This window comes from Actinia tenebrosa, unplaced genomic scaffold (assembly GCF_029948245.1).
Source record: "Actinia tenebrosa isolate PJP-AT-01 unplaced genomic scaffold, QUT_ActTen_1.0 PGA_scaffold8__29_contigs__length_14323225, whole genome shotgun sequence".
In the NCBI taxonomy this organism is placed as follows: domain Eukaryota; kingdom Metazoa; phylum Cnidaria; class Anthozoa; order Actiniaria; family Actiniidae; genus Actinia; species Actinia tenebrosa.
Window position 1 is genome coordinate 10,271,890 of NW_028292585.1, and position 27,651 is coordinate 10,299,540.

General features: G+C 37.4%; 2 protein-coding genes and 1 long non-coding RNA gene across 4 annotated transcripts; 1 reads left to right on the forward strand and 2 right to left on the reverse strand.

Moving 5' to 3' along the window:
* Positions 1-10,357: 10,357 nt before the first annotated feature.
* LOC116292449 (organic cation transporter protein) lies at positions 10,358-27,093 on the reverse strand. Its single transcript, XM_089040953.1, has 9 exons — positions 26,536-27,093; positions 18,674-18,820; positions 18,181-18,461; positions 16,981-17,226; positions 16,492-16,626; positions 13,878-13,957; positions 12,455-12,563; positions 11,454-11,526; positions 10,358-11,248 (listed from the first exon to the last, which is right to left on the reverse strand). Exons 1-9 carry the CDS (start codon positions 26,794-26,796, stop codon positions 11,006-11,008), a joined length of 1,575 nt encoding a protein of 524 aa, XP_088897079.1. The 5' UTR covers positions 26,797-27,093; the 3' UTR covers positions 10,358-11,005.
* On the forward strand, positions 23,449-25,813 carry LOC148905143 (uncharacterized). Of its 2 annotated transcripts, XM_089040955.1 has the most exons (5): positions 23,449-23,752; positions 24,006-24,177; positions 24,278-24,426; positions 24,873-25,070; positions 25,325-25,813. In XM_089040955.1, the coding sequence occupies exons 2-4, from the start codon at positions 24,143-24,145 to the stop codon at positions 24,992-24,994; spliced, it is 306 nt and encodes a 101-aa protein (XP_088897081.1). In that variant the 5' UTR covers positions 23,449-23,752; positions 24,006-24,142; the 3' UTR covers positions 24,995-25,070; positions 25,325-25,813. The 2 variants fall into 2 exon arrangements, with proteins under 2 accessions (XP_088897081.1, XP_088897080.1); XM_089040954.1 differs by lacking the exon at positions 23,449-23,752 and having other exon boundaries at positions 23,944-24,177.
* Positions 25,136-26,167, reverse strand: LOC148905144 (uncharacterized). Its single transcript, XR_016121863.1, has 2 exons — positions 25,825-26,167; positions 25,136-25,708 (listed from the first exon to the last, which is right to left on the reverse strand). It is a non-coding gene; the product is annotated as an uncharacterized LOC148905144 (long non-coding RNA).
* Positions 27,094-27,651: the final 558 nt, after the last annotated feature.

A 27,651-nucleotide genomic window follows, 5' to 3' on the forward strand; every position in this document is an offset into this window, starting at 1 on the left:
AGAGCGATATATGCGATGTTTTGAAATTATTTTTTTAGGAACACGAATGCTCTATCCCCTCTAAAAATTGAATTTTTGTGTTTCTCATTTGATGTACTTTCTCTTAAAAATGGGTCATTTTGGGGGGTAAGTTGCCCTTTAAGTGTCACAGAAGAGACTTTTTTCGACTCTCTCAATTCTTATGCACTTTTTTTTCGGAGGCCCTTTTTTTTCGGAGGTTCATATTTTTCTGTTAAATTTAAAGTTAACTTTTTTTTGGAAAGTATACTTTTTTTCGAGGAAGATTTTTTAAATAGTAGACCAGCATCCCTTGCGAGCCCTAATTTATTTTACACAACAGAAACAATGGCGGACATTCGGGTTGTTGTAGCCGAAGTGGCCTTGGGAGACATCTAGATTCTTAGCTGAACCAACTATTGACTCAGAAACGATCGAAATAGTACATTTTTAATATATATACTGTACATAATTATAAATCTTTTATTTATAAAGATTTACGGTCTGCAGTCACATAAGACTCACATCAAAACTTCTCCTTCTCGTTCCCTACGACATTATATTACAGGGCTGTCAACCCCCGAGATATTCAAATCTGGAGAATTGATAGGGAAGGGACATGACGTCACAGCGCGTCAAAAAGGGCGCGAAAAGACGTCTTTCGCTTTGTAACATTTGATGTGATTGGTTTATTTCTGACCAATCCGATTATCGCTTATATCACAATGGCCTGCTTGCAAGAACAGCCATGAGGAACGTTTTGTTTTTGTTAGCGATATAAAATAACACAAACAACATAATTGGAATTTTATGGTTGTGAAAGTCTAGTCTCACAAAACAAGAAGTGGTCAGCTTCGGGGATTATCTGGGAGATTTGATACTCTAATCCGGAGACCGGGAGACACGGTCCAAAATCTGGAGACTCCCGGTTTATCCGGGAGAGTTGACAGCCCTGGCCCACCAATACAAGTACACTCTTTTTCTTACCAAAAATTAAGAACCCATTTAAGAACCTAGATAGCCTGATTTCAAATTAAGCACCATTTATATAAGAACCCATGCTTTTCAGGCTGACTTGAAAAATCTAGGTTCTTATATGTGGGGTTTTACTGTATTTTAAGTGTATTCAACACCATCCTTGCCCCATGAACACTCTTTCTACCTCATTCACTGTCCATAAGGCAATGCGCGCAGTACCCTACAATTATAACACCTTCCAACAAAAAATACTAGCTATAAGGGTAAAAAATGGATGAACTCCAAATTAAATCCAGGATTTTCTTTAAATACAAGCTTATGTAATATATTTACCAATATTAGCACAGCTCCCTTTGGTTTCTCTAAGGTTTGACTTTGATGGAGGAGGTGAAAGGAAATGGAAGAGGCCTAAGGGGAGGAGAGGTATTTGATTTTTAATCAAATTTACTTGCATAAGCACAAAGAAAATATGAACAAAAAATCCAGCTAGTAGAAAACCATTGAGAGGTAAAAGTAAAAATCAAAGAAAATGCGCACGCCTTTTTTAAGGAGTGCAGTAGTGGGGGAGTGCAGGTGGGGGGGGGCTCAGCATCATTAAGGCATGGCTCTCAGATGAAAAACTGTTTGGCTATATCATAGCCAGTTTTCTACGAATCTTCCCCAAACTTGGCAAGTTAATGTCTTTTGTGAAAAGAAGGAACCTTAGAGCCTTGGTTACCATGGAAACTAAGTCACGTGACCACAAGACCGCCATCTTGGATTTTTAAACAAATCGTTTGTAGTCGTATTGAAACTACTTCAAAAGTCCTGAAAATCCAATTTCCTTTTTATATTTGCAATACCTATATGGATCTAATTGGATATCTTGGAAATTATATTAAGTTTAATTTTTAGAATATTTTCTGTATTTTCCAAAAAATTAAAAATATTCTAAAAATTAAACTTAATATAATTTCCAAGATATCCAATTAGATCCATATAGGTATTGCAAATATAAAAAGGAATATAGATTTTCAGGACTTTTGAAGTAGTTTCAATACGACTACAAACGATTTGTTTAAAAAAATCCAAGATGGCGGCCTTGTGGTCACGTGACCTGGTTTCCATGGTAACAGATATGCGGAAATTGCTTGCCTTGAAGAGTTACTACTACGAGCCAAATTTGGGAAAGATTCATAGTAAATTGTCAAAGATATGAATAAATAACTGATTTTCCATCACTTCCTCAAAAGAGCCATGCCTTAATGGTGCTGAGGGGGGTGATATTGCACACACTGATATAAGACTTAAAAATAACAGATAAAACAATGTACTACAGTAACAATATTATTATATTATTACCTTTGTCTCCTGTTCTGGTGTAGATTCTTGGACCTGGTTCTTCTCCTGAACTATTTGGAACAAAAAAGAACACATTTAAAAAATTTTCCAGTTGCAAAATTTAAAGAAATTTCATTAATTAATAGTTTTGAGCAAGTAAACTTAAATGTTGTGTTCGAAAGAAAGATTCATATTCTAAAAAAATGTACCTTGAACATAATCCCTTCGTCATGGTAAGAGCTTGTTTTCTTAAAATCAGTGAAAAACTACGAGAGCCACTACGAGCAATAACAGCCGCCATATTGGTACCACAGGTAGTCCAAGGTGAACGCGGTAAGCAAAGCATGACCGGAAAAAATTACCAGCGCTTGAAAGAAATATTTGTTTCCGTGTCTCTGTTTTCTTGTAGGCACGTTTATTATATACACAGCTATTTTCATAAACATGCGACCTCGGTGCTCTTGAGTTGCACGCTGAAATTTGGTTTTCCACTGCCGTCAATCAAACCTAATCAGTCGGTAACTTTCATATTTTTGAACTAAAAATAAAAACTTTAACTTTAAACTAAAAATCTATAAAGAAGGCTCCTCTTCCTGACATCGGTTTTGTACGCTTGGTTGACATTGCCCCTATACTGCTCGAAACCACGCTAAGCAGCCCCTGCTCTCAAGATGCCGCCACTAAAGTTTGAATATTTTTTTTTTAGATTTCGAATTTTTAGTTTTGGGTACTGACTAGATTTTTAAAAGATAACAAATCATAAAGAAATTCAGTTAGTTTGTACTCTAAAACATCTCCGTTATAATTGTGTAGTATAAAATTTAAAACAGAAAATCAGTTATGAATTTTTGAAGATCAGAAACAGATTTGTTAAGCCTCCAGCCTCGTATATGCCCCCTATTCTAGAGTCAATTCCTTTTCTTGCTTCGTGTCTCGTCAGGTTCAAATACTTTAGTTTTCATTTTACAACACATTGGTAAACATTATGTGTATACTGCGCATGTCTAAGCAAATGCCTAGATCTCGACTGCATTTTCATACATCCCAAAAGGGACAAGAAAACAACAGGAACCTTGTCATCTTAGAAACAAAATCTTTTTCGCTGGTCATAGCAAGGGGTTCATCATCTTTTGCAAGTAAGCTCACGATTGCCGATAGTTGGTGAAGTTTTTCTTTACAAGTCGGTGTAGAAATTCAAGTCCAAGATCTGAGATTCACAGTTCAAGATTCAAGGCTCAAGATTCTCAAGACTCAAGAATCAAGATTTCTGAAGTCAAGAGCTGGAGTTGTATCCTCCTCCCTCTGTTGGATTATTCCCTAGGTTTGTCCTACTTCGACAACCTAGGAATATTTCCTTCAAGGGCACTGATTATTAATATTTTTGGTATATTATTTTTTGGTCAAATATGTTCTCTGTACATAGGCCAAATACTTTAGAATTAGGGCTTCCACGTCAATTACAGAGGCTTAGACAGCCGGTCACTAGGGATGAAATTATTGCGGCCATTGGAAAAGTTCTTGGAAACGAATTGCGTACTGCCATAAAATGTGTTCAGGTGTCTAATACAGGTTATTCTTGTAGAGTAACGTTTAAGGAGGAATCTCATAGACAAAGGGAACAGTTATTTACGAAAGGAATCTATATTAGGGGCTGTTTTTGCTTTTTCAATGGGGTTGAATCACCTCAACAAGTTGTGACGGTTTCAAACCTCCCTTGTGAGGTGGAGGATGACGACATCAAGGAATACTTTGAAAAATATGGGAGCGTAAATCAAGTGGTGAGAAATTTAGACAAATTTGGCTTTGAAACTGGAGATAGACGGCTTTTTGTGACATTAAATGAGCATATTCCTACGAGTGTTCTTTTGGACCCGTTTATTGCTCATATTAGATACCGTAGTCAGCCATTATGTTGTTTCTCATGCAACTGGTGGGGACATTCAAATACAAGATGTCCCCTAAAAGGTGTCTGCAACCGCTGTGGTGCGCAAGGTCACCATTCTTATGCTTGCTCGAAGGATCTTATTGAACCCCCTCGTTACGCTATAGATCGTCCTGAAGGACAGGACTTTCCGCAACATCCTGCTCTTTCTCTCCCAGAGGAGTCTCAAGAGTTGACAGAAAATATATCTCAGTCAGGTGTGATCACTGAAGTTGTACAGGAACCTACAGATTTGCTTTCTTCTTTGCAAAAGGATTCCTCCTCAGAAGTTATTTCTTCGCAACCGCTTTTTCCTAATCCTTCTTCTCAGGATTCTCTTCAAAATGTTGAAGTACTATCTCTGTCGTGTGATTCTAACTCTTCAATTTCCTTGGGAACATCTTTGTCCTCTCCTTCATTTAGTCATATGGTCAAACAAAACACGACGAAGGAAAAACCTGCTGAAGGGATGGACATTTGCTTTACTAATTTACGTAACCTCAAAAGATCTGTGGATCCAAAGGAGGTTATTACTCAACGTTCTAAAAAGAAACCCTAATTTTTCTTGCGTATTTATATAGTTATCTATATTTCTAATCATATATTGAAGGATTTGTATTGAAGTATGAATTGTTTACGTAATGTCATGTGTTATATGAATAATGTTACAAATAATGTTATGATTATTGAAAATGTTGAAATTGATGGTTTATTAATAAGCAGTTATTCAGAATATTGAAACTATCATAAATACTTGTTGATTTTTGTTTAAAATGAGGGCTCTCACTATAAACATAAATGGTCTGCGAGAGTATGTGAAAAGAACAACATTTATTTTTTGGCTGTCTTCCTTATCTCGCCCGCCTGATATTGTGAGCATCCAAGAAACTCACTGCATTTCACAACAAGAACTCAATAATTGGTTTGATAATTCTCCTTATCTAGCTTTTGGAGATTTCAACACAAAGCATTCTGGTGGTACTGCAATTTTGTTAAAGCGTGCCTCTCCCTTTTCTGTACTTAAACAGTACTCGGGTATCAATGGCCGCTTCACTTATTTAGATGTCCAATATGACTCTTGCAAAGTTTCTATCGTCTCCCTGTATGCTCCCAATCACAATCCTGAAAGAGATGGTTTTTTGACACAAGTAAATGATAGGCTTGATCCTACGTCTGACATTCTCCTCTTAGGGGATTTCAATACGGTTTTTACACCTATTCTGGATCGTCGATCCTTTAATTCTGTACTACCTGCTAGTTATGACAGTGTTACTGTCCTTCCCATCTTATTCCATGAAAATCGCTTGATTGACATTTGGAGGCACTGTCATCCTAGAACCCAAGAATTTACTTATATCAGTACTAATGGCATGGCTGCGTCGCGCATTGATATGATCGGACTTCCATTGAGTTTTGTTCCTCATGTTTCTGAGTGCAGTATTTTACCTTGTACGCATTCTGATCACTCTGCTGTTTTCCTTGGTTTCATATTGCCTGAAGTTCCACCCAGAGGCCCTTATTTTTGGAAACTCAATGTTAGTATTTTGGATAATGATGCATACGTGGAGCTCGTAAGGGACTTATGGAAGTCCTGGCAACCTCAGAAAGAGTCATGTACGTCATTGCTTGTTTGGTGGGATATAGGTAAAAGAAAGATCCAACAAGCCACCACTAGGTTTTGTTCCAAGTTATCTTTCAAACGACGGGCATCCAGGCATTCCTTGGAAGCTCAAGCAAGATCATTAAAAGTTCTGGTAGATGGGGGAGATCTCTCTGTTCTAAATCAATACCATAGTGTACTCAATGAATTAGAATTGTTTGATCGAGAGGCAGCCAAGGCGGCAGAAATAAGAGCTCGTACCAAATGGACTGAAGAGGGTGAGAGATCCACTTCCTTTTTCTTCCGTATGGGAAAGAAGAATAGGGCCAACAAAATGATTGATCTTATTCTAGATAGCAATGATCAATACGTTTCTGATCCTGAGAATTTGAGGCAGGCTTGGTTCTCTTTTTACAAGGGTTTATTCACTTCACAAGAAACTGATGAAACCATTGCAGATGATTTTATTTCTAACTTGGAACGTAGAATTCCTTTAGAAGTGAAAGATGTGTGTGAGGGTCCTTTGACCATGAAGGAATGTCTTGAGGCTCTTGAGGGGATGCCGTCAGGTAAAACGCCTGGTTTTGATGGTCTTCCCAAAGAATTTTATCTAAAGTTTTGGGATCTCATTGGAAAGGACCTGGTAGCTGTACTTAATTATGCCTTTAGGTGTGGTGTACTATCAGTTTCTCAGAGGAGAGGGATTATAACGCTCTCATATAAAAAGGGAGATAGATTTTTGATGAATAACTGGCGTCCCATCTCCCTATTATGTACAGACTACAAGATAGCTTCAAGATCAATCGCGGGCCGTCTACGAAAAGTGATCGCTTATGTTGTATCTCCTGACCAGACCTGTTCGGTACCTGGCAGATTTATTGGTGAAAACATCAGGCTTCTTCAAGATGCTGTTACATATGGCAAAATAACTAATTCACCTCTGGCCTTATTGTCTTTGGATCAGGAAAAAGCTTTTGACAGGGTGGAATGGTCCTACATGCTCAGAGTCCTTGAAGGCATGGGGTTTGGACCTTCCTTTTGCTCGTGGGTACGCTTGTTCTATACTGGACCTCAGTCTTCGGTATTGGTAAATGGCTTCTTTACACCTTTTATAAATTTATCGAGGGGTGTAAGACAAGGCTGTCCACTGTCAGCGCCCCTTTACGTACTGATTGCCGAATCTTTAGCGTGTCGTATCCGTGCGTCAATCTATTTAAGAGGTTTGGTTCTTCCGCACCCTGATTATGAACCAGCACTTATTTCCCAATACGCTGATGACACGACCCTGTTATGTACAGATGACGATGAAATATCCACTGTCTTCTCCATCTATGAGGAATATGAAAAGGCATCTGGGGCTAAGATTAATAAAGAGAAATCTAAAGGGCTTTGGGCAGGCTCTTGGAGAGGTCGTAGTGATCCTCCCATTGACTTGCAGTGGTCTTCAGACAGTATTCCTTGTCTTGGCACATGTATAGGAAATGATGATGTCTCTCATCCAAATTGGGATGGTCGCTTAAACAAACTTTCTAGTGTACTAGATTCTTGGAAACATCGTAATCTTTCCTATTCTGGTAAGGCTCTTGTCCTGAATGCACTTGGCATGGCAGGTCTATTGTTTTGTGCCTCAGTACTAGCCATGCCAAACTGGGTCTTGGCGCAAGCTTCCAAGTGTACTTTGGATTTTTTTGGTCGGGGAAAAAGCATTTGGTGTCACAAAACGTTCTTTTCCAATCCACCACTCAAGGTGGGTTTGGTTTAATTGATATACAATCAAAGGTGCGCGCACTTCATTGTCAGTGGATAAAGCGGTGTGCCCTGTCCCCATCGAAATGGTGTGCTTTCTTCTCCTTTTTTGTGGAGAAAGTATTTGGTGATGATTTACGTTCTGTTCTTTCATATCCTGCATATTATCCTTCTCATTTACTACCGGATTTTTATGCCTCACTTTTAGATGCTTGGGCATACGTCGGTGGCCATTTCTCAGTTCAATTGAAAACTTTTGCTATTCTGCGGTCCTCTGATGGTAGTGCATTGTCTATCTCATCTCTTACTACAAAATCTGTTTATTCAAATATCATTGAAAGGAATGTTATGCTTCCTAATTGCGTTCTGAAATTTCGCCCAATCTTTGGCGAGCTCTATTGGACAGACACATGGTCACAAGTGAACATTATGCCTTTAGATCGTCAAGTTCGTGATCTATCGTGGAAGATTTGCCATGGAGTGCTCTATACCTGTGATCGACTTGTCAAGTTTGGTATGAACATTGCTGATCCTTCATGCTTTTGTGGACATCCTTTGGAAACTCCAGTTCATTTATTCTTTGAATGTAACCTCATGCAAGAACTGTTACTATGGGCTCAGACCTTATTTCTGCGTGTTACTCCCTTGTCGCCATCCCTTCAATCTCGTCATATGCTATTTGGATATGACAATCATGAACGGCAGATTATTCCACCTGTTTTTTCCTATTTTCTTAATCTGTTGAAGTACTTTGTGTGGTTGGCTAGGAATGAGTATTGCTTTGAACGTACTCTCCCTGTTGCCTCTGTGGTTAAAGCAAAGGTTGTGAAACGACTTAATATCCATCTGCTCTGTTACTCTAAACGTTCGGTTAGTTGAAAATCAAGGCGTTTTTTCAACAGATCCTGGAATGTTTTGGGAAAGTTTTCTCCGGATATTACTGTTATAACCTGGTCAGCCTAAAAGTAGTTTTCTTTGTCTTCTTTTCACTTGTACTTGTGTAACGTTTATGCAAGGGAAAACGTTGTGTTCGCTTGAATATACCTATGAAGTGTTTTGATGAGTATAATCCTAGGTAGACCAGGATGATACTCTATATGTAAATGATGTTTTGATTATCTTTTTGTATTAGTGTTTATTGTAGTAATCTGTAGTGTGTAGGTCTACATGGGGGGCGGGGCTCATTACCCCGGCGTGTCTCTGGCGTCCATGTAGGACCCCCCCTTGCTAAAGACCACCATGCTGTCCCTTTTGCACATATTGGGACACTGGTGCGAAGCTAAAACAAAAAGGGGTTAATCATATATGCCATATATAGGGGCCGACTAACCTCTCCCTTAGGCTTCGGCCAAGCTTCCTGATCAGTCATTATGGATAGCTGTGTCGGGACCGAATTCTCCGGCATAGCCGTAAATGCTTCGCGCTGCCATACTGCGCTTCGGCTCTACGTCTGGAGGTATGGTCCCAAACAAAGAACCAATGAAAATATTTGAATTTTCTTTTTGAATGTTCACACAGCACTATTTAGTGTGCTATTATACTTTAGTATTATATTCTCATCAGCCTACAATGCACATGAATATACGATATGCAGAAATTCTGATCCTTTTGTATACACGTATTTCAAAAAACGTTGTCGGTTGGATATTTGAAATCAGAAATCTGAGACCGATTGGAATTGTGGGGGACTGAGTGTTTTCTCGTTAAAAATTCAATATACACTTACCCAGATAGTTTGCAAGCACAGGTCATTGCTCAAAGTTAATATATCAAGATATTAACTTTTTGCGAACTACTAATTAAAACCACAAACAATTTACAGCTTACAACCCACAATTCCTTTCGGTCTCAGATTTCAGATCTACCTACAACGTTTTTTGAAATAGGTGTATACACAAACGTATTGCAAAAGTATATTAGAAATTATGGGATATCATCTCTGATATCTTTTTCAGAAAGCTCTAGTGATAGGTAACCCGTAAAAAATATCAGCAATGATGATCCATAATTTCTGATATACTTTTGATATACTTGTATATATGTACGAAAGCAGCAGAATTTCTACATATCGCTATATATATAGATGCACGCATCGCGCACCACATCATGCCTAGAGCTGGGTGGACGGGTTACGCACAATCATAATGTCCTTGGAACGAATTTGTGCAGGATTGGCTGTTATTATACATCGCAAAAGATTGTGGGATATCTATTATTATATTAATTTTATATTTCATTTCCGGCATTGAGAATACTGATCAGGGGGCTTCGTTATCAATGTAATCATTGAGCCCGGATTAGTCTACCTATGCATCAGTTCCGCTCTTTGCTTTATCGAAAAGCAAAACTCCGTGGTAACTGGGGTGTTTTTCTCGTTTCCTTTTTTGTAGAATTTTTGCGAATTTTTTTCATTGTGCCAATTGTAAGGCCTTTTTTGATTTCCTAACTTGCATTTGTACGCGTTTTTTAATGTGGTTAGTTCAATTCTATCAGACGGGCCGGTTGGGAAGTCGCTTGAAACAGGGGTACAACTCTTTTACTGGTTTACTGGGTCAAACTGTCATTCCTCCTCGCCTGCTAGTGGTCACTGGTTGATGGTATAATTTCCACTTTCTGTTGAAAGGTTGTTTCGGTTTTGCATCAGGTGTGCATGTGGTCACTGGAGAAAGTTGGAGGAATGGCAGCACCTGAGGGGACTAAATATCAAAACGACACGTGGCTTATTTGTTTGGGAGAATGGGAGAGAAAATCTCATTTGAATTATCCGGCGACACGTATTTTAGACGACAAGCAGGTGGATGGCAAAACCACTTTTTTTAAAATTTTTTTTTGCTTACTCCATATCTCAAATATACATTCATGTGCATTGTAGGCACTGAGAATATAGTACTATTTGTCGATATATCAAAACAATTAGATAATATTTTTTCAAATTTTGTTTCACGGGTATGACTGTGCGCTCTATTACAAACGGTCGATCAATAATGAACCTACTGCTTTGCTTTACTGTACTTAAGAAGGCGGGTATAAAGTGATAAGAAAAACCGTGACCTTTTAACACTACTTATTGACTAACACCGTGTGACTTAATGACTTAACACTCGTGGTGTTTAATTTCGACACCAAGATGGAATTTGTATATAAAAATGCCACCTTTCGAGAAGAATTAATGAAAGATGCGCAAATGACTACACCATCGTGTATTCAGCTACTTTCATCACATGCCACTGGTATTTTTCTTCATTTCTTCGAAAACTAGAGTGGTTTTCATATTAATTAAGATTTCTTGTTTGAGTGCTTTCTCGTGCGCAACCTTAAAACTAAGAAATGGTGCTCTAGCAAATGACACGAGGTTTGAAATGGGAAAAAAATTACGTCCAAGCTAAAAGAGTCTATTCTTTCTACATTAACAGCCATTTCCTACTTCCGGACTAGAATTTTCTTTACACCTTATGCATCGTTATCATTGGACGGTTCTCTGTCTCAACCTTATCGAGTTCGCGAAGTCTTCTTCTAGTCAGACAGGGCATACGATAGCTTTCCTGACTTTCCTCAGCTTCCTCCGTCGTCTGGTGTAAGGTTATCAATGCCGTCTCCGGTAACCATAGTGATGATATCCCACAAACGATTGCGCATGCTCCAAATATAGCCATCGGGAGATAGATGCCGGAGCCTGGTAACTGGGCCTGTGGAAATAGAGTACTCAGTATAGTAATACAATCACGAGTCATTAGTTTGAAAGCAAAGCAAGCTGCAGAAGAAAAACAACATTACACATTTGATATAAATTACAGTTTTTTCTTTGTTTTGTTTTGTTGTCGTTGTTTGTTTTTTAAATTCATTCTCAACCCCCCCCCCCCCCCCCCCCCCCAATGTCAATGATTTACTTACAAGCATCAAAAGAAATGGAGCAGCTATGCCACCAACACGAGCAGCAGTAGAACCAGTTCCCTGAGCCGTATTCCTACAAAAGAGAGCCAAGAGAAAACGGCTAACTAGCTGTTACGTATTGCTAGTAAAGTGCTGGAGTATGCGTGGAATGACGTTGTCTAAGTGATTGTGGCTGCTGTATATCTGCACCGTACAGCTTATGATTCATATGATTAAAACCAATTCGAATTATTATATCTTTGTAGAAAGACTTCAAGACTTCTTCATGACTTAATAAGTTTCAATATTTGACGATGAAAAAATGCTCATGAATAAATGCTCAGACTGCCAGACGCCGACTATGATTAAATGCTGGGCAGTTTTTAATTTTAAATTAATTGTAATGAAAGTTAAATAAAACTTGCAAAAAAAGTTAAGTAATAAGTTTCATTGAACATTGAGAAGGGCTTACTGAATTGTGTGATTTTCATTATGCTTAAGAAAGCCTTTGACGTGCAGACTTGACCGCGAAACGCTCATTATATGAGGAAGCTTGCTTGCTTAGATACTAACAGCCTAAAGTGGTTCAACTCAAGTGATAGGAATCAGCAATGTCATCCACATAAATGTTGATCATCTATCAAATAAGCGAACAGTGACCTGTGGAGTCCCTCTGAGGTCCTTACTTGGTCCTTTGCGGTTTCTTAGCTTAATTGTATAAACTATCGATTATCCAAATTGTTTAAAGAAGGATTTCCTAGAATGTATGCTGATGATACCAGTATACGTTGTGCATGCGGACGAAGCGGCAATTAGTTAACAATCGTTCACATCGGCCAAAAGGACTTTTCAGTGTCAAATAATATATAAACTATTGTGTCCCGGTTGCTTTTGGCCGATGTGTACGACTACTAAGCAAGCCAAACCATGTTTAAATATAGATTACCTAGCCTAACCTAACGTATTGCTGCCTCAGACCCAATTTAGGAGTAGGGGCCGGAGTCCAAATAGTCAAGCGTTACCTTAGAACTGTAGGGAAGAGTTCGGTAGTTATGAGGTACACACTACTCCATTCCAGGCTAGTCAATGCATAACCCAAGATTGCTAGCCACGTGATCGCCACCTCATACTCTAGAAAACGAGAAAAGTAAAATAAAATACACCCGTCGATGCTATTCCCATGCAGAATGAATAGTCTCTCTAATAGCAATACTTGTGTTTTGAGTCATTGATTGTAATTTACTCCCAATCAGAGATTTATTGACACGTAATACATATCAACTTGTGTAGAGTTTCGTGACATTCTTGGACTGCAGGAGCATAATTAAAGCGAAAGAACGAAAAATATTCCCCACTCCCTAGCCTACATAGCGGATCTTGGTAGGGGCCATGAGGACGAGGGAAGGGGGGATTGGGGAGGAGGGAGGAACAACAAACAATGATTCTATTGTTTCAGCCGGTTTTCCACCTGTAATCAATGAATATATTGGCTAGTCAAAACTGTACAATCATCAAGCGTAAGAACACGCGAATTAAAAAATGACGTGAAAGCAGAGCCCAGGAAAAATAGATCCAAATAATAATGTCGAAGGAAAATATTAGCTTGTCTTTTAACGAATTGCCTGTAAAACCGAACAGAGGAAGAAAACGTTTTAAAAAGAGTATATTATTTTGACTTATTCATTGTCATTAATGAGATATGGATGCGCACTCCGACCGGAAACGAATCCAGCACGAAGTCCTAAGGATGTGCGAGGATCGACATCAACCCGGCTTAAACAGGGTGGGTGGGTGCCACACATAGTTCGGCTATCTTGTTCAACCATGCCAGAGCACGCGTCCTTTACTTAAATATCAATTCCCAACCAATAAGCAACCTCTTCCAATCCCCCAGGGACCGGAAAGTACGTGGGAATGCTATTAGTGATTATAATTGCGGCAGAATATTAATATCCTAAGACTTTACATAGTGTTTACCAATGCCTAATTACATGGGCTTCATCCACAGCCACATTAACTTTTACATTTTTATGGCTTTAAACCTTTGTCGAACTGCGACCAACCAATCAGAAGCTATTTCTCGGGATATGGAAAGTTGGCTCTGATTGGCTGGTTCAGACATTTTATGCGCAATAACGCTTCATTTGTCAACATGGCTTACTTCCCTGTGACTTGGTATGTTTCAGTGATAGAAAACAGTCAAAGCACAAAAAGAAAACGAAAAAAATAATTTGAATGTTAAAATAAATATTCATATGAAAAATCATATATTGTAGCATAATAGCTCATGAAGCACATATGAAATAAACTGGTTGTTTTCTGGTCTACTTTGGGGAAACTGGAGCTATAAGAACATAAAATGTTAGTACAAAAGCTAGACCACAAAGCAAAACACTAAATACATTATTCAGAAAAAGCCTGGTATGTAGGAAAATATTTTTTTACCCTGAGGAATGACGAGAATGAGAAGCAGCAAAGCTCCAGTTAACGTCATGTAACAAGCATGCACCATACGACGCCCGATGCTATAAATAGAATACAAAAATACATATTTATTAAACATTTAGGGTCGATATCTGTGAAATAAAGCAGTGAATAAAAAGCATATCAGTGAAGTAATACCATATCACTTCACGGTAAAACTGTCCAATAAGACCTCGCGAAATATTTTAGTTTTGACCAATGAAAATCGCCCTCAATGTATAATAAACAAACAACCACATGTTAAGAGCTCGAGGACTCGCTCGTTTGCGATACGAATAATACGAAAAACTTGCCGGCAATAAAAACGAACATGTGATAATCTCTATATGTTATATTTGATAATAGCGGAAAAATTATGAAAAATTGGTAACCCAGCGAGTTGATTTTTCGTGGCTTGATTAAGTCACTTCGTAAGAACGTACGAACGTCCAAGTACAAACCACAGGGCTCTCCGTTGATTCAAAGCAAAACTACTTACAAATGCACAGAAAACATCGCTAAGGCCAAGAACAACAACAAAAAATTGTTTATGTTGTCAAAGATGGATTATATAAGGTCACAAACAAGACGCGTGCGAAGGAAATGATTCATTTTTCTTAGGAGGTTTTCTAATTGCTTTTTGCTTAAATTATTCATGGAGAGACCCCGTCTGGATATCTCCGCTGTTAAAATTCTTGCTAAACAAAAGATCTAAAAAGGTGTGCAGAAATCCAAACAGCGACGTACAAAATTTGAACAACAAAATCTCTGAGTTAATCAAGGAAAACAAAACGAAACTTGGCTCTGGAAAGATAGGATCAAAGACATGGTGGAAGAGAGTGGATATGTTATCTAATAGGAAACAAAATCCTCGACCTTGCTTGGACGCTGATAGTACTAACAGCTTAAATGAGTATTTCTGCAATCTCTGCACAGATGATGATTATGTTGGTCCAACTAATTTATCACATGACACTAGCAATCATGCGGTAGTACCACCAACTTTATCTGTTATGGAAGTATTTAAAACTTTAACTAACATACAACGAACTGCAACCGGTCCAGATCAAATTCCGTTCTGGGTCTGGAAAGATTTCGCAGATATATTTGCACCTGTGGTAACAAGATGCTGGAATCTATCATTAAAAACATCTATTTGGCCGTACATATGGAAAAAAGCGAACATCAATCCGCTATCTAAAGTAGACATCCCTACCAGTAATGCAGACTACAGAGGTATCAACATTACCCCTGTCATTGCAAGACAGTTTGAAAAAGCGGTTTATAGAAAATTTTGCAGAGATACATTTGAAGAATATCTAAATAATAACCAATTTGCTTACAGGAGAGGAGGAAATTGTATTAACGCTTTGATTAAATTACAACATCGTGTCTTAGCTGCCTTAGATGATACAACATGTAAAACTGTGAGAGTCTTCAGTATGGACTTTTCCAAAGCCTTTGATTACGTTAATCATCATAAACTTTCTGAAAAACTCAAACAAATGCCGCTGAACCCATACTTAATCAACTGGTTTATAAATTTCTTATATAATCGGAAACAGCGAACTATATGTAACAATCATTTAACAGTTTGGAAAAACATAAATAGAGGGACATTACAAGGAACAGTTAGTGGACCATATCTATTCAGTATTTTTATTAATGATTTAGAGATATTTGATTCCTCCAGTCCTGATGAGGAAGTGTTAATCAAATATGCAGACGATAGTACTATTGTATCTCCTGTTTTCTGTGTTAATGGAAATCTAACTGATAATTCAGTCAGTTATGTTAATTCTTTCATGTTATGGTCTTCAAATAATAGTATGTCATGCAATCCTACTAAGTGCAAAGAAATAATTTTTACTAAGAAAGGAATGGACCAATTTAGTTTTCAGCCTATTTCTAATATTCCTCAGTGTAGCAGTCTTAAAATCTTAGGTATTACTTTCCAAAGTGATAGTAGATTTGACCTTCATGTAAAAGATACCATTACAGCTATAAACAAATCTTTATTTGTTATAAGATCCCTTAGGAAGGAAGGATATACACAAAAAGAAGTTGACCATTTATTTTCAACAATTGTTATATCAAAACTAATTTATGGTCTTAGTGTTTATGGAGCATCACCTCCGGAGCTTACCACTTACCACCACTTTTTAGATCGCTGTTACAAACGAAATTATACAACATACCATTATAATATCCAGGATCTTTTAAATAAATTTGACACAAGGCTATATAAGAAATCGGTTAGTAGTGACCATCCTTTGCATAGCATAGCGCCTAAAATACAAACGTCCAAATATAATTTAAGGAAATCATATTTTATTAGACCTAGAGTTAATTCTCAACGTTTTAAAAACTCATTTGTAAATAGAATAATCTTTAGTAATTAGCATCTTTTAATCAGTTGTTAGTTTTATGATTGTAATCAAGTTAATGATATGCGTATTTTATCATTTCTTTAATAAAGACATTATTATTATTATTATTATTATTATTACAAAGAAAAGGTGACAAAGCGATCATAACTAAGTATTTTCCAAGAAACATGACGTTCAGTGATCACGTGATCAGAAGGGTGACGTACCTGTTCATAAGATACCACGTGACAGGAGTTCCAACAGCAACCATACTCGTCCTTATTGCCATTATCGTGTAAATATTCCCAGGAAGGTGGGTCACGTATATCATGATCGCGAAATATGTCATGGAAACATTGAACCTAAAAAATATATAATATTAAAAAATTAGTAGCAATGCTAGTGTTCCCTTTCGCGACCAAACACAAGAGGCACTGGGTGGAATAACTGACTGTGTTTCATCTTATCATTCTCGTCAAGAAAATAATGTTGATATTACATATATGTATAATATTCAGTGCTGCATACGATGATCATAATTAGTAGAAGGGGATCCCTCTGGCAGTGATGAACCCATTTTAATAGCTCCTTGATTATTCCTGTTTAGCTGTTTAGATATATGCCCACAATCTCATATTACCTACGGCTCCAGCATTCTTGTCATTTTTTTCATTCCTATTTAAATTATTATTAAATAAAACATTTTCCACTTTTACCATCCAAACCAAATTATCAGTGACCATTTTCTCAATTTTGGAGTTTTCAGAAGGTCCAGAGGAGTGTGCCTCTTATGATCATCCTTTTCTCTTCGAACCTGGTCCTTTCTGATGTCTTCCACCATCGACATCATTACCGCAGAATCTACATTCTTTATGCCTTTGCTTCCAAACTTCATTATCAATTGATGAGCCTTTTCTAGCTTTCCGTGAACCAACAACCATCGCGGAGACTCGGGAAACACTCTGGCAAAGAATCATAATACAATCCTGACATTGGCAGCATAGTTAGAGCAAAACAATTTAGACAACCAAAGGTACTTTCGGACCTATGATACTGCGCATCCATTTCGCGCATCTCGTTTTTTACCGTTTATTGCTTTGAAAATTTCTCCAAACATTTCTTGCTTTTATTACCTTGATTTCTATAATCTGACAAAATATTTCGTAATTTCATGCAAATTAATTTTGAGGTAAAATTGGGCGTTTTTCGAAACATGCTAAGATTTTCATTGCCTGACCTAGTCGGTTTTGTTCCAAAATTGTAAAAATATACGACTTTGTAAAAATGAATGAACAAAAAATTATTTTGACCTCCCTAGTTCCAAAATCAATTCAAAATAGGTTTTAGGGTCTCTGGAGATTACAAATACAATTTCACAAGTTTTAGGAGAACGTATAAGGTACTAGGTCCGCGCTGACAGGAATGGTGATTTTGGATGGAAAATTCAGATTTTTTGTCGCTTATAGCTCGTCTATTAGTACGGTGACCCCCTTATTTTCATCTTTGAAATCCTTTACTTTCCACACAAAGCCTATATTTATTACCTACGTATATTTGGAACAAAATGAGAATAATTGGAATTACCCCCTATTACGATCTCTCATAACTCGAGAACCAAGTCGGTGACCCACTTTTCTCCCACTTTTTTGAATAAGCACCTGAAGATCTACGACTACAGATTTTATATTACATTTTAAGCAAAAGTTTGCTTCTCTGGTCAACACAAGATAAGCAATGCGCGCTTATGCCGAAAATCAAAGTTTTCCGCTCTTTTCCTGTGGGCAGACCCGGGTACAGCGGAAGTCAACGTTTCCCACTCTTTTCAGTTGGGTAGCCTACGTTGACCGGAAGCCAAGATTTTCCGTTCTTTTTATGTGATTACACGCGCACGCTAGCTTTTATCGACAGTTACTTACTTCCAAAATAGGTACATTATAAATGGAGGCAAACTTGTTATCCATACATAGGTCCTCCATTCTCGAACAAAGTAAGCTATTAGAATAGCAATCAAGGTTCCTGAACCCCAGAAAATGTTGTTTACGTTGCCAGCCATTGCTCGGTACCCTGGACCAATAAACTCCAACATAAGAATGTACTGAGACAAGGTTGTGCTGATCATAAAGGCTCCACTTCCAAAACGTAAGAATCCAAATAAAGACTCACAGTCGACGAAGGACTGAACTACTCCACAAACAGCCTAAAAAATAGAAAGAAAACTTTAGCTATGAGAAAATAAACGGGTCAATTTTGTTGTAAAATCATAGAAAAGAGAAAAAGAACGAGGGAAACTTCTTCGTCCTGGTTGACGATAACTCATTCTCTTCTTGCACCTCGCCCTAGCCATGGTTCAAAATGTGCAGACGATAACTGCTATTCTTTCCAGCACCTACATGCATACCATTAACCTACCATGAGTCCAAAGGTACTGAATATAACTGTTCTTCTTCCATAGGCGTCAGACAAGATTCCAGACACAAACGAACCAACCAACATCCCAACGAAGAACATGGACTGGATGATGGCTGTTATATGTGCACGATCACAAATCAGGTTCCACTGCAGAACAATAGAAACTACAACTGACGATATATGTTCCTTATGATTTCGAACCATTGTATCGAGTGATTTAGATTTCCAGCTTTAACAAAAATATACTTTCTGGTAATGTTCTCAAAATACAAGGATCCGCGCTTGGTATCACTAGCCAAAATTCCCCGTAATTATTTTCTCCACTCCTTATTAATGGAGAGGGCTCTCTGCACTCCTCATTAACGGAGAGGGGCGTGAGTTGGGAGCCAAACTTATATCTGCTGTGGAGGTTATTTTAAAAGAAAGCTGTCCGACTGAAAACCAAGGGCATATTTATTTCATCTGAATATGATACCACAACATATTTCTCGTCAATCAGCATGACAGTTTCACAGTGTCAAAGGTTGTGGAAATGAAATAAACGCGGACTATAGGTTCTAAAATAACAAAACACAAGATTTCCATACTTTCTTCGAGAAGTTCTTACTTGCCTCTCTCTTGATCAAGAACGAAACTTTACCTCTCTCGCACATACTACTATGTCATTTGGAAATTTTAGAGATCCAAATTAGTGGTCCAAATGGGGTTTCCAGCATTTGCACCCTCCTTGCAAACCTTCAGTTTATGACTGTTATAAGTCTTTTATGGTCTGCAGTCAGCCACCGGCACCCCAATCTCTTGTTTTTTTTGGTGTTGCAGTATTTGTATATTAACGGTAATATTTCGTAGCGTGTAAAATTAGTACTTTTAAGAATAAAAGCGACTTTGCTTGATAGCTTGTTGTTGCTTGGTCGGTTGCTTAAAGTGCATATCAGGGTTCGCTGGTTTCAATTCTAAAATAAAGTTTGTGTTGTATAAAGAGGATTTTAGGTATTAAAATTTCAAAAATTATTTTTCGTGTGTAATTTTTTGTGGGTCAAAGTTGGCAAAAAAGCATGATTTGGGCTCCCTTTAGAAACATTTCGGAGCTGTTGAAAGGGATTGGTACCGAGTTTTTGTGACGTCATTTACGGGACTTGTTGATCAACAGTTCAAGGGTTTTTCCTAGTAGAAACGTTCGTAGTGTTACGGAAGCTTATTGAAAATATTGAAAATCAAAGATAAATTTAAGTTTTATTATTAAGATGCCCGACCGTTGTGTTGTCGGAGGTTGTGGTAATGAGAACAGCCGTAAGAACGGCATCTCGTTGCACAGAATTCCGTTTTTTGGTGATGATCGTCCAGAAGCCGTGAGACGCCGCAAGAAGTGGGTTGACTTCGTTCTTCTCACAAGAAAGAAATGGAGTGCGACTTCTATATCTGCGATTTGTTCCGACCATTTTAAAGCGGAAGATTATGCGCGACAGTTTATCGCGATTGACGGACAATCAGCGCCTAACAGTCAGAGACTTGTTCGAGATGACATCGGTATCGTTGCCATACCATCCATTACTACAAACAAGAAGGCTAAACCTGCATCTGAGTCGGCTGCAAAACGATCAAGGCGAATGGTAAGAATACCATCCACTTTTAAACTAAGTAAAATAAGACGATTAACTTTTATTTATCCATCTATCTAATGATAAACAGGTCGTGAGGGAAGTTTTACGGTCAATCAACATCCAGGAAAAACAAAATACAGCCGAGGATATGGAGCAAGCGAAGGATCAAAGCCCAGATGAGACAGATCAGAGCCCAGTAGAAGATCCACAAACAGTTCTAGAAGAAGTCTCAGAAATGAATGAACTGGACGATTTGGTATGTTTAAAAACTTTACAAACATGTTATTTACGTATTATGGCTTTTTTTGTAAGGACGCGTTCTTTCTTTCTCGTAGTGTAAGTTTACTCAAACTCCAGTTCAGGAATGCTCGAGTTGTACTTCCCTCCAGAGAAAAAATCGTCAGCTGCGAAATCAATGGATTTCTGCGAAGACAAAATTAAGAAAATGCAGAGCTCAACTAAGGAGAGAGGAGCAGCAACAACAGAAGTTTGCAGCTGATCACGAAGGTACTGTATACAATATTTTACTCTGCCTTTTGAGAGTGAGTCGTTGCTTATGGCCTAATATTTTGAGGGATGTGATGGCCTATACTATGTAAGTTTTACTGTATACTATTTTGATATTAAATGTATGAAAATTCACTTGTCAGGCCCACCAAATCCACCTCCTCCGATTTCTGCACCAAGATATGATGAAGAAGATGGTAACAGTGACTATGACTATGACATGGAAAGTACAGATGATGATGGCACTATTACTGAAGAAGAGCCAATGACCGAGGAAGACACCGAGGGGGAGACAACAGAGACAGATACAGACTGTGAAAATGATCAAAGGTTTGCTTAGTTTTTTTCACTGTTTCAATGATAGTAAGATGTAACAGCTGATATAAAATAATATATGAATGATAAACTCAGTGTCTTAATGATACTAATTAAAATCTATAACAATTATTATAGATCAAAAGTCTACATCAAAGATGACAACTTGAGGCATGAACCAAAGCATATTGTGTTTTTGTCTCAACTTTTGCTATTGTTCCAATTTTGTCACTTTTGCAAAAGTGGCAATCCTTTAACTGAGACAAGGGAAGCTGGAACAATGGTAGAAGTGAGGACAACATGCTCAAATACAAAATGCCGGAAAGACTACACATGGAAAAGCCAACCAAACTTCCCAGGAACAAGAATTGCTGCTGGAAATCTATTGTTGTGTTTTGGTATTCTTTTGGCTGGAGGTTCTGCGAGTAAAGTATTCCAAGTCTTTAGACACATGGGACTTTCTTGCATTACTCTCACTACTTTCTTCCACCATCAACAAGTAAGTAAAATATCAATACTTGCAATTTCATCAAGCAAAAGAAAGGAGTAATACAGTGGTATTTTTCATATTGCTATAATTTCAGAAGATTTTACCAATTTTGAGTCATGTAATTATATTTTCTTTCATTTATTACCTATCTTAGAGCATTCTATTTCCCTCTGTCTATATCCACTGGAAGAAGTATCAGCAAACCCTATTTGAAAAACTCAAGGCTCTTGGGAGAGGTGTTGTAATAGCTGGTGACGGAAGGCATGATAGTATGGGGCACAGTGCTAAGTACTGTGCCTACACACTATTTTGCTGTACGTTGCCTTTCATTTTACATTTCACATTGGTGCAAGTACAAATATAATAGTTTGATAAAATATTTGTTAACATTTGGTTTGGTAATTATTATATTCCTGTATATTCCTAATGTGTTGATCCATTTTTCATTTTGTTTCAGAGAAATGAAGCTGGAAGTAGTACCGCTATGGAGTACATGGCATTCAACAAGTGCATGACTTTCATTCTGGGAAGTGGAATAGCCATAGCATCATTCATATCTGACAGGCACACCTCAATCACCAAACACGAGAGAAAAACTGGGACATATCAAGCACTACTTTGATTTATGGCATATTAAAAAAAGTAAGCTGTTCTGGTATTTACAAATATTTTATAGTGAAATATTTTGATATATGTTTTTTTTTTCTCTTCAGAAATTCACAAGGTTTTGTTGAAAATCTCAAAGGAGAGCAAGTGCGAGGGTCCGTGTAACACTCCACAAAGAGCTTTTCAATTTAGTTGGCGTGAATTGGACATATGAAATTTGCCTGATTTTTGAACTTTTCATTTTTTATGATCATGTCAAAATTCGAAAATTATCTCATCAATGTCAATTTTCAATTTTCGAATTCAAAAATGAAAAATCAAAATATATATTTGAAATGACTTTTCGATATTTTCATTTTGTCCTCTGAAAACGAACTTTGGAAAAATATCCTGTAGACAGGGGGAGGTGAAGATTAGGCGGACTGAGGGTAGGTGGGTCCACTAACAACAACAACAATAATAAAAAACATAGAGGGAGGGGAGGCACCAAGAACCCGCCTACTGACCGGACTGTTACGGCAGGAGGTTTCTAGTTCGTAATCGTATCATCCCGGCTTCCACTTTGTAAAAAAAGGTGCGAGATTGAAGTATTGTTACTTGTGTTGATTTGAACGACATGGCTTCAAACAGAAGTGTTTTAGATCCTTATGAACACGAAATCAAACATCTTATAGAAGATTTTGGATATACGCTTCGTGAAGTTGGAGTGTTTTTAACCGAGAATTATGGATTACAACGAGGATGTTCTGAAAGGAATCTACAAGTCTTCTGTTCTTTGAGAGACATTCATCGGCACGACTACGGTAGGAAAAATCAAAAATCACCAATCAGATAACAGTAAAGCTAGACGGAGATGAACTGATAACAGCATTAGTATTAGCCAATGAGGTTATCGCGTTCTCACGCTCCATACTTGTCTTCCAAAGTGGCCTAGGTAGTATAGTCGAAGCCGGGATGATACGATTACGAACTAGAAACCTCGTGCCATAACAGTCCGGTCAGTAGGTGGGTTCTTGGTGCCTCCCCTCCCTCTATGTTTTTTATTATTGTTGTTGTTGTTAGTGGACCCACCTACCCTCAGTCCGCCTAATCTTCACCTCCCCCTGTCTACAGGATATTTTTCCAAAGTTCGTTTTCAGAGGACAAAATGAAAATTTCGAAAAGTCATTTCAAATATTTATTTTAATTTTTAATTTTTGAATTCGGAAATTGAAAATTGACATTGATGAGATAATATTCAAATTTTGACATGATCATAAAAAATGAAAATTCAAAAATCAGGCAAATTTCATATGTCCAATTCACGCCAACTAAATTGAAAAGCTCTTTGTGGAGTGTTACACGGACCGTGCGAGGCAGTGGTTGATTGGATAAAGCCATGCACTAACCATTTCTATTGGAGCGTCACTACGACTATAACTGGAAGTGGAAAAGTCATCTGGGCTAAGTTCAGATCCTATCTAAGCCACATCATTAACAAGCATGAAAATCTGGATGACCCATTATTTAATAAGTGTGCACATGGGAGAGATATTCCATAACGGAAATGGTTGCAAAAAGGTATCACAGTTTGAAATACAGCCAAAACAAAGTTATTGCAAAGAATGGAAACTGAAGCTGTAATGATACTGCAATTCTGACTGTTTACGGATAATTTAAAAAAACTGAGTTATGCAGATATAATAATAATAATAATGATAATAATAATAATGATAATAATAATAATAATAATAACAAAGAGTATAAAAAATTCCAGAATTTTGTTCAAGGAGAATCATGGGAGCATTGAATATTTTGTCTGTTTTATTCCTAGATTCCATAGTTTATGAGAAAATTGAGAAAGCTCTTACAAAACCACGGCTGATTGCAGCAATTGAGAAGGCATCAACTGAAGACCAAACTAGCTGCCTAGAAGGTTTTCATTCTGTGGTCAACCACTTTGCTCCTAAAATGATTGGATTCTCATATGTTGGAATGTTATGCAGGTTTGACTATTACCATCATCACAGCATTTTTATGGATGTTTACCAATTTCACTCCAATAAATTAACTGTTTAGCTACATTTCAATTATTTATGATTTCAGGCACATCATCGCAGCCCTTCACTTTAACAGCAACCTTCACAGAGACTTGAAAACAATATCAGATGGCTCTGAACAGGTTGTGGTGGTCTTTCCAAAATTTAAGAATGGAGAGGCAACTGTAGGGAATGTGAAACTGAGGGCGTCATTTGGTAAGACCTCTAAAATTTCCATACATCTATGTATTTCCTAATAAATAATTATTGTTATGTGTAATCCTATTTGTGAACAGAGTCAATGGAAATGGTCGCAAAAAGGTATCACAGTTTGAAATACAGCCAAAACATGAATAAGTTATTTCAAAGAATGAAAACTAAACCTGTAAAATAAGCATAATCCTATAATCCTATTCGTGAATAGTCTTGAGAAAGAATGTTGTTGCACAGAACAGTCTTTATACAGTTTCGGCACATCTCTAGGATTGCACAAAACAATTTGTAAGTTTTAGTTTGTGTCCATCACAATGACCAGGGTTATTTCTTAGTCAATACACACTGGTGTTGAGTATTAAATTCATTAATAAAAAAATATATTAATATTATTAATAAAAATTGATGGAAATGTATATTAATTATACAAAAATTATTTTTGTATTTAGATTATGTAGAAGATGTATACCAGACAATGGTCAGTAACATAAATAGTGACAAGCTAAAAGATACAATTCAAGAACTTAAGAACATGACACCCTCTCCAATGAACACGATGTCACAGAAATAGAGCAAAAAAGATGCTATTGAGAAACACCAAAGAAGAAAGACCATGACTGTTGATGATGTGCCATCTACCACACCAGGTGTATATAAATATAATATATATATTTCTCTCTTTCTAATAATTGAAATATCTCACACATGAAAATTATGAAAAGCATGTTATTTAATGATAATAGTGACACTAACAACAATATGATCTGAGAGGTCTATTTTATTTATAACCACTCATTTCAACTAAGAGATAGAAGAAGTCCCAGGTAGGAAAGTACAGTAAATCGACATATTCAGACAAACCCAATGTCTAAAACGAAGGTTCTGCTCCCTTTCTTTTCAGAAACAACACCTGTAGCAGAACCACGTCAAACAGGGGCGAGACGCAATCCTTGCTGCTCAGCTTGCAAGAAACCAATGAAGGGGCACAAAAATGTCTTGGATTACCCCCAAAACAGCCCTTCAAATTAGTGCATTACCATGTAAATAATTTCAATACAGCTAGTACGAATCTTGGAATCTGCAATTCTTAAAATGTGCATCTATACTGCACACTCTAATATTCGTATACACTATTTAATATTATAATTATCTATGTCAAATATTCTTCTTCCTCTTCTCTGAATGTTTGGGGAATAATATAATAGGGACATGCTAGTAAAGGAATTATTTTTCTATCTAGATAACAATGTACCAAATGGGTAAACTTTCTACGCTTCTTAGAAATCTGTTGAAAAGTACAAAGAGACCAAAGTTAGAATGTATTTTCATGGGTACCGAAAACATAACAAGACAGATTTTTCGGGTGATGTCAATAAAACTCGGCGACGAATTTTTGCTTACCGTTTCTTGGATGCTTTTTTCTTATTTTCTCCCCTCTTTTTTTTCCAGCAGGCAGTCGCAAAGACCATAGTTCTAAACAGGTCTAAAGCCTGGATGTAATCGCCATCTTGGGTTTGTTTCGTAGTCGGTTTCTAGCAAATATCTACTTTCTTCATTAAAATCAGAATAGTTGCAACTTTCAGAGTATTCACTACTATAATCAGAAAGAATTGACGTGGAATAAAAGGTTTATACAACTACAGTATTCAAGCGATGCAATTTGTTTTCTTATCCTTCTCAAGTGCTTTCAACACACGAGTCCCGTAAATGACGTCACGGCCGACTAGTCCCAGGCCTCCACGTCGCTCGGCATTTTGCTGTTTTTTGGGAACTTTGATCGAAAAAATAATAATAAAATCGCAACACAATCAAATAATTTTTAGTGATTATATGATCTTAAGGGTTAAAACTATCATATTAAACAAAAAACAGCGAACCCTGATATGCACTTTAAGCACTCAAGGAGCTAGAGTCGCTTACAATTCCTTCGTGCTTAGCAGCCTCACGCGTGCACCCAAAACTCGATGGAAGCACGCTAATCAATGAACTAATCCTTTAATATATAATTAATACAATCCTAATCTCCAAAAAAAAAAAAAAAAAAGTTTAATCAACCTTATAAATCTTGCCCATGCCATACGAACACTACTGCTTTAGTCTGTCTTAACTTACCTCGGACACCATAGTAGTGAACATTGTATCAAACTTGTATGTTGTGCAGTTATCACAGCATCTGTTCACTCCTCCGCATGTCACGTTCTCAGTTGTGCACTCAAAGTTCGGTGTTCCAGTAACAAAAACCAAATGAGAGAACTGTATATTCTGTGCCACAAGGATCATACAGGTTCCAAAAACCACTTTCTTTTGGTAGCTACCAAATGGATTCACGTGGTGGAAGATATCATCGTACTCGACATACCTGGTCTCTTCCATGTCTGCCAGCTCAAGGTTGAAAGGCCTTTAACAATGAAAGCTTTGAAAAATGTACCGAGTAAACTCCTAAGAACGAACTTCAGTTATCGTTTAAAGGGTGGCTGCGTGGTTGATCTACAAATAGATTAATCTACCAATTGCTTATTATCAATCACGTGACTTTTTGGAGTTGACTGGGGGGCAAACAAGCGGTTGTATGCTAGCCCAAACGTGACAAAACTTCAAGTTGCATTTTTTCATGATCAAGCAGTACTTTTTATACATCAAGTTGATTTTCATTACACCAAGACCCTTGTGTTCTATGTCTAGTCATTTGTTTCGCTTGTCTAGTCATTTGTTTTTGATATCAAGCGCAATGTTTAAGTTGACAAGCAACCATCGCAATCAAAAGTCATTTAGGTCTTTGCGATTTGCATACAAAAGGGAACGCTAGAAGCACTCAGGAGAAGATTGATTTCGATCAGCTTGCGATGCATGGGCACTACTCTGCCTGTCAACAATGGTGGACCGTTTGTGGAGGAAGTTCGGCTGACAAGAAGATCTTTCAAAGGTAAATTTAGGCTTGTTTATCTTTGTTTTTAGCCAATAAAACAATTTTGTTGGTGTTAGAGAACACCCAAAACATGATAAGAGTTTTCATTACGAAGAATTCGCTAGTTTTTGTACTCAAAGAACCATTTTTCATGGTGTTTACGCTAGATTTTATATAGCAAATGCGGGCGCAGGGCATTTTTGGCTTTATTACATGGTTTTCCAAAACCTAGTTAATATTTTTTTGAAATGTTTATATAGTGTTCTACTTATGTGAAAAAAATCAGACTGAGCAAATTTGAGCAAGATTGGTTTTTTGACATC